At 39.9% G+C, this 7,460-nt stretch overlaps 1 protein-coding gene across 1 annotated transcript; it reads right to left on the reverse strand.

Annotated features, from left to right (window-relative positions):
- Window positions 1-12: 12 nt before the first annotated feature.
- On the reverse strand, window positions 13-4,314 carry LOC107081165 (alpha-adducin-like; the record flags this gene model as incomplete). Its single annotated transcript, XM_015369364.1, has 8 exons — window positions 4,109-4,314; window positions 3,853-4,015; window positions 3,416-3,567; window positions 1,157-1,237; window positions 868-1,017; window positions 638-781; window positions 467-565; window positions 13-186 (listed from the first exon to the last, which is right to left on the reverse strand). Coding segments are annotated over exons 1-8 (1,158 nt in total), but the record flags the coding sequence as incomplete, so codon positions are not given.
- Window positions 4,315-7,460: the final 3,146 nt, after the last annotated feature.

The following is a 7,460-nucleotide window of genomic DNA, read 5'->3' on the forward strand; positions in this document are numbered from 1 at the left end:
CTGAGGGCTTACCAAATTGTCGAGCATTCTCATGAGAGCCTCAAACTCCTGCTCCCCAATCTGCCACTTTGGGTGTGCCGACGACCCGTCGCCTGCTGGCTCAGGGACGCATGGGCGAGACTTGTACTTTGACGGGTCCAGCATAACCAGATTGTCTGGACCTCCAGCGCTGGCCAGTGTTCGCACCTAGAAAACATTCAGAAGGTATATAAACCAGACAGAACCAGAGCAGAGAGTGAAAGAGAAGAAGCAAGACAGACATGGAGGAAGGAAATGCAACACAAAGACAGCGACATGAAAAAAACTGAATTTATGGAGAGACAAAGATAGTCGTTATGAACGATACAGAGAGCTTTGATGAAAATAACATAAAAAAAACAGTTAAATGACATTTGCAGACATTTAGACGTTTTTAATGTGAAATATTTAAGATGAAGCAGCTTTCTAGTTGTCGTGTTAGACCAACCTGGATTTCACAGGCGGTCACCAGGTTGTGGATGTAATAAAAGGCCTCCTCCACCGTTTCTCCAACCGACACCAAACCATGGTTCCTCAGGATAAGAACCTGAGATAAAGAAAATAGATAAGCCACAGAGCCAGAGCTTGTTCCGGATTCCTTTTCATATCCTGTAGATACCTTGCTCTTGGCCCCAAGATTCTTCTGTATGAGAACTCTTTCTTCATCGTCCACCAGGATGCCATGGTAATCGTGATAGCTCACCTCCCCCAGGGACAGAGCCTCAGGAGAGATGGGCAGCAGCCCACATTTCATGGCCGATACCTGCAGCATAAACATACAGGCTGATGAAATATCTGGATATCTATAGGCAGCATGTTGCTTGGTAAAGTCAGAGTGTGTGTGCTCACCGCTGCACCTGCCGCAGTGTGTATATGTACAATACACTTGATATCGGGCCGTGCGGCATAGATGGCAGAATGGAGGGTGAAGCCGGCCTGGTTGACCCCCAGGTTGGTGCTTCCTCTGTCTACGATTTCCCCCTGAAGGTCTATCTTCACCTGAAGGGGATTTAATGTGAAGGCATGATTAAAACTGTCTTTTGGAGACATTTAACTCAAGTTAAATTTTAACGGAAAAACAAGGGACAGAGTTTTAGCATATACTGAAATGCTGATAAAAACCTGAACGGGTTCTTACCAAACTAGAGGCAGTGACTTCACTGTAAAGGAGCCCAAAGGGAACTATTAGGAAGCGTTCCTGGTCTGAGTTAACTCTGACCTGCAAGATAAAGAAATAAGATATTTAGGGTAAATTTGTACATCAGATCCAGGTCTCCATTGATTGTCTGCACCTCTCAGTGAGCTCAGTGAGTTACCGTATTAAGACAACATTTCTAATGAGTATTACGTGCAAACTTTGATCATAGTGAAGCCATAAAATTTTGTTGGTCCAATACAGAAACTTGTGTTTGCCCCCTTAACAAAGACAGTGAGAAAACAGATCTATTAGCTGCAACACAACCTGATATGTATGCAGAGTCTCAGAAACCTTAACTGTGGGGCAGAGCTGCTCTGAAACACATTTGATCCAAAGAATTCAAAACAAGCTGTTCGGATTATGAAGGAGAGCTTTTCTAAATTTTTTTCCATTTATAATTAACAGAAAGCCAACTTTAAAATCCAATGCGCCATATAATCAACAAGTCAAAACAGTAGGCATCCTAGTGCTATCGTAGCCTTTCACCAAAGCAGTCTGTGTTATTGGCAGGAGAAAAATTGTAATTAATCAGCTCATATTTGTGTTTGTAGAGTGAGAAATATGCTTGGAACGGATTAAAAAGCAAAATATGTTTTAAAAAGCATTCTGTCAAAATATTTGCTGTTTTCCTAACCGAGGAAGCACATGTTAGAGAAGCACAACCAGACCTGGACTAGACAAAATATATGCCACTGTTAAGAAAAACAGGGGGGCGGGTCAAGTGCTGCACATCCACACTAATGCAGACTATATAATACTATATATCAGAGGTCAGGGATAAGCGGACCGGATCCAACCTGATTTACAACATTTATAAATGGCCGCATGTTGTCTGACGACAGTGTTTAACTCCAAAATCCCCACGTTCTGAGTCTCCCCTCCGCCCCGCTGCGCAAAGCAAAGCCTACAGCCTCCGCTGTTCCTCCCATCTTGCTCCGCTCCAACTTCTTCGGAGCTCAAGGAGAGAATGCGCTATATTATTATTAAATTCAGGAGCAAAACATGCGGAAATTAAAGTCTAATTTAATATGAAATGTTAAAAAAAATCCCCACCATCCATCATCCAGCGAGCATATGTTCAGTTTCTGCCCAAATATTTTCATTTTGTTGTGGATTTTTGTAACAGGGATAACTAGGATCATCCATGGTTTGTATGAACTATGTTTTATCTCCGCTTCCAAACTCAGCATCTCTTCATCCAGGCCTGAGATGAGAAGTTTCTTTTGAAGTTGTGAGAGGCGCTCTTGGGCATTTTGACTGCATTTGATGAAACTTTTAAAATAAATATTTTGATCGAGATGAGAAATCTGCTTCCTGGTTTGTTGAAGTACCGATAGTTTGCATCCAATCATCTAAACAAATGGTCTTAGTTTTTGGGAATATATAAGCTCACGAATGAGCCTGGAATGGCTTGAGAATGGCTTTGTCGTCATTCAAACCTAGCTTTAAAGCTTGCAGGTCAACCTAAAGCCCACTGCTCTCTCTAAGCCATAAAAAAAATAACCAACGGTCAGTTCAGTCATTTTTATAAAATATGTGAATCAGGAAATTGTCGATATACCAAACTGAACGATTGCCGTTCTCTACTTCAAAAACACTTTGTTTTTTTCTTTCCATTTAAAAATTCAATGCATAACATGGAGACATTAAACCTCATTTTCAGTGTTAAATTCTGTTTAAAGTAACAAATTATAATAAAAAACGTCTCCGGACCTTTACTGGTTGATGATTTTCCTTATTCGGACCTCGCTGATTTTTAATTCGTGACCCCTGATATATATATATATATAGTGTGCCATTTTTCTGCAATAAACTGTTCATGCAAATGCATGATATTAAATTTGATTTTACAAAAAAAAAAGGGTTTAAAAAAACAATTGAACTAAAGTGAAAGATTTTAAAAATCAGCCATAAAGGACAGACAGACACTATTGTTAGAAAAAGTATTTTTTTTTACTGGTTTGAAAAAAAAAAAAGAAAGTAGACATAAGTGCAGCTATTTCACATCAGATAAACAAAGAACCACAAAATACTAACGATAATAATTAACACTGTTGGTGTGGAGATGGCTGTGTTCTGAGGGTCTGATAATCCTCCTTACTAGGCTTCAAAGTTTTGTTCTAAATGAATTAGGTATAAGTAAGGTGATAAAACTGTTACACATATTCTGTTTTACTGCATATCAGGAAGCAGTCTTACTGTGAGGTGGTTGTAGATGAGCTCAGACCATCCAAACAAGTCAGCTAGCCGATAAAAAGCAGCCAGTTTGCAGCGGAGAAGCTTTTCGCCCTTGTCGTAGGAGATGGAGTCCGAGCCTCGCAGATCGTTGACTGGCGTCACCATCCCCAAACCTGCAGGAAGAAACGCACAACAGAAAGAAACAAAACAAACACACCTGATTTAAATCCTAGTGATAAAACAGCCGTTGAGTTCAGCTAAAAACAAACAGGATATCAGGCAAGAATAAGAAGGTTTATAAAGTGTCACTAAAAACATCAACATATGTGGCTTAGTCAAATACAGCTAGCATCAATGTCCTGCTGATAACAATGGCACACTGTAGTACTCATTGTGAGGACAGACATGTCTGTGCAGGGGTCAAGATGTCCTCTGCACTCATTCTCTCTCCTGCTTACTCATGTTGAGAGCTGCCATGCCTCCCTGTGGTGCAGCTGGATACATGGAAGGCATGCTGGTGGTCATGAAGTCTGCGATCTGCTGCAAAGCCAACAGGCTGGTGGGCGTTTTCCCCTTCTTCAACTGATCCTGGATCATCGTCTCCAGCTCTTCACAAAAAGCCTGGAAGTGAAGTCAAAAAAAAAAGGGATAACAGCATTTCTTTTTTTTTCCTTATGCAACAACTGATTTCATTAACAGAATAAATGCACTGACTGGGCTCTGAAGGATCATAGAGACCCTTTTTTTCTGCTCCATCATATTGAAGTCCTGCCGCAGGTCAGGCGCCATGTTCCTCTCCCTCTGGTACTCAGGACTGCTCTCATCCACACGGTCAAAGTAGCGCTCCTTGTGTGGGGCTGTGGTGGGAGGGGGGGCCGTCACCACCCCGGCACCTGACTCGCCGTTCATCTTGGGTTGGCCTCCTGCAGCAACAGCAAAGACATCGTCAACATTTTATAATCAATGTGTAATAAACATCACTGCATGTCAGGACTCAGGACATAATATAAGAGATTAATCAGAGTCTCTTCCTTTAGGTTTTGTAGAAGCACACAGCTGTGCACTAAACTAAACCCTCCTTAAAAAACTATCAAAGGTAAATATTCCTTTTGGTCCTCCTGCTGGACTAAACCAGTTAGCTTCAAGAGCTAAAGACTGTTTTTATTTTTGGATACATAAAACTTATATCTTTAATCATTTTAAGATTATGTGCAATCAGGATTGAATTTATTTTTAAAACGTAGCTAAAAATAGAGCAATACAATACAAATAAAGTTACACTGGATTAAACACCAGGGAAAGCAGACTTCAAAACAGGAAGTGGAGACACCTTCAGCAAAAAAACAAAAAACAAAACAATATGTCTTATAATCAAAACTCCATCTTATCCACCGTCTAGAGTTTTCACCACATCATACATTAACCAGTCAGCAACAGAGCTACACTGTTAGGCTAACCTGGACCAAACTGGTAAGCCAACTCTTGGAATGGGAATCTGTGGAGCAACACGATTCTCTCTCAGTGGGAGAGTCACGGGAAGCTCCACAGGCAGGTCACTAGCTAATTAACGACCCATTAAGGCAAAAAGCAAATTTTGAAACCCCCTACATCTTCTACTTCCTGTCAGTCATGCGTTTTCTACTTCATGTCAATTTGGATTGATTTCCTCTGTGTGAAACAAAAACACAGCTAGTCCATCAATAACTGGCAAAGAAATGGCATAAAAATTAAATGAAACCACAGTTAGTAATCACCTCATCATAGCTCAGTTGTTCACCACCAGAGGAATTTTTATTTTATTTTATTTTTTTTATTGTTTCATGCTGATGGCTTAACTAATAACCTAATATATGCAAAGGAATAAATAACTGAATTTGCAAACATAAAGTACTCCGTTGGTCTAAACCTGAAAAATAATCCCATGGATGTAAGTGATTTGCAGATAAAAGACAACTTCTAGTTAGAGATTTGATTCGGTGCCTTGTGTTTAAGCAGATAACTGGTCTCCAGCCACCTGACACAGCACAACCCACTTAGGCTTCGACTCCAACAGGATATGGGCAGACTTCACCAGAGTAAAAGTGCAAGCGAGTATTCACAAAGTGAAGCTGGCAGAGACTGAGTCAGCCCATTAGTCTGCATCAATACAGAAAGCTCAGCCACAACTCCCAGGGCAACTGGTGCCCCGACTTGAAGCATGCAGCATCGCTGTAGGAGCTGCAGGATCCTCCCAGAGTTTCTGTCTCCTTTCATCAACAATCCCATTTCAACCAACAATTTTTCCACTATTAGATCCACCGCTTTAATTTAAAGATTAGCATTTTAATGCTGTGTTAATGTATACAACTTTAAAAGCTGTACTAAACTTTCTGGTTAAGATTTATAGCATGAGGACTTTCAGATAGAATAGAATATACATGCTGTCTAATGCTTCAGCACACTCATACGCTCTGCTTTTAACAATAAAATTACACATTTGGTCATCCAATTTGCACAAATTGGAAATTTCAATGCATACAGTAAAAATAAAACAACAAAAGAGAGATTTAAGATGATATATCCATATGATGATAATCTAGGCCGTGGTTTGAGTTAATAAAAGTCAGAAAATCACTTAAAATGATTTGCCACTTCACCCAAACATGGACAGGTGCCAATATATCCCTATTAAAACATTCAATGTTTAGTTAGATTTAAATATTTTTGACAGCTCTGGAGTTAAATCCAGTCGGATAATTAAAATCCCTGGAGTTCTGCAGACTGACCTGTGTCAATCTGATTTCCGCAGGGAGGTGGTGTAGGGGTCCTAATGCTTCCAGACTCCCTGTCAGGTCTAATTCATTTTGTTGCAGATTTCTGTTAAGCCACATGCTGAGCTTGCGGATGGATGTTCTTGTTTGTGTTGCTATAGCTGCAGCAGGACTAAACATCCGAGTCCAATGAAGCAACACAGTCCAAATAGGCTGAATAGAGGAGATTTTCTATATAATCATTAATGTGTAGAGGCCACAACTGATTGGTTTAAACTCTAAGCTGAGGAGTGAAAACAGAAATGTCAGATTTGATGATGTATTATGTTAAAATCAGCCAAGAAAAGCTGAAGAAACATTTTGCTTACATTTATTAGAAAATAAATCACCTCTCAAAAAAAAGCAATCTCTTGGTGTAGCCTTAACAACTAAGAAACAAATTTAAAAGATAAACACAGCAGTATCCACTTCAGCCCAATGCCTTAGAACAGGGGTGTTGAACGTTTTCCAGGCCAAGGACCCCCAAACTGATGGCGGGATGGAGCAGAACTCCCCAATTATATATTGTATGAAGTTTTGTTTTATAAAAACTGGTCCTATAGTCACTCTATTACAGATTGAGTAACATAACAAAAGTAATTTCACCCTGGGATTATTAAAGTATTTCTGATTCGGATTTCTGGTTGATGGGACAGGTGTTGTGAATGAAACGGTGCCCAGCTTGAAAGAGCTCCGGTGTGTCACTGAATGTGTGCATTGATGACTGAAAGACATCTTCCGCCTCCATTTATCCGTGTACTACAATGTGTTGAATTCATGTTAATGTTTATGTAGAGACATTTCAAAGAAAAAGAGAAAAAAAAAAAAACTCTAATCAACTAAAACTTTCGCAACCCCCATGCAGCACCTCTGTGGACGCCCTAGGGGCCGCGAACCCCCGGTTGAAGATGAAGGATTAGAACTAACACATTGATTGAGGCCTAAGATAAATACTTAACTCTGCATTGAAATGAGCTAGTTGATCATCTTTCCCCTTAAATTATGTAAACAATTTTTTAAACAACAATAACCCAACTTTTTGTATTGCAAAACTTTACTGACAGGATCCAGAACAATGAAACCAGAAGTCATGAATAACTTGTTGCTGTGGACCAGGAGTGAGCTGGCTGAACACAGGCTTTATTTAGGGAGAAGGAAAAAAATTAAATAAATAAATCAGCTTTTAGGAAACTTCTCCATTACGGTTGAACAATAACAGGGAAAATAATTAATTCTTTATTCCCCCTTTTCTTTTCTAGGAGAATCTCTGCCTTGAT

Source organism: Cyprinodon variegatus, unplaced genomic scaffold (genome assembly GCF_000732505.1).
Source record: "Cyprinodon variegatus isolate N-32 unplaced genomic scaffold, C_variegatus-1.0 Scaffold3205, whole genome shotgun sequence".
NCBI classification, from domain to species: domain Eukaryota; kingdom Metazoa; phylum Chordata; class Actinopteri; order Cyprinodontiformes; family Cyprinodontidae; genus Cyprinodon; species Cyprinodon variegatus.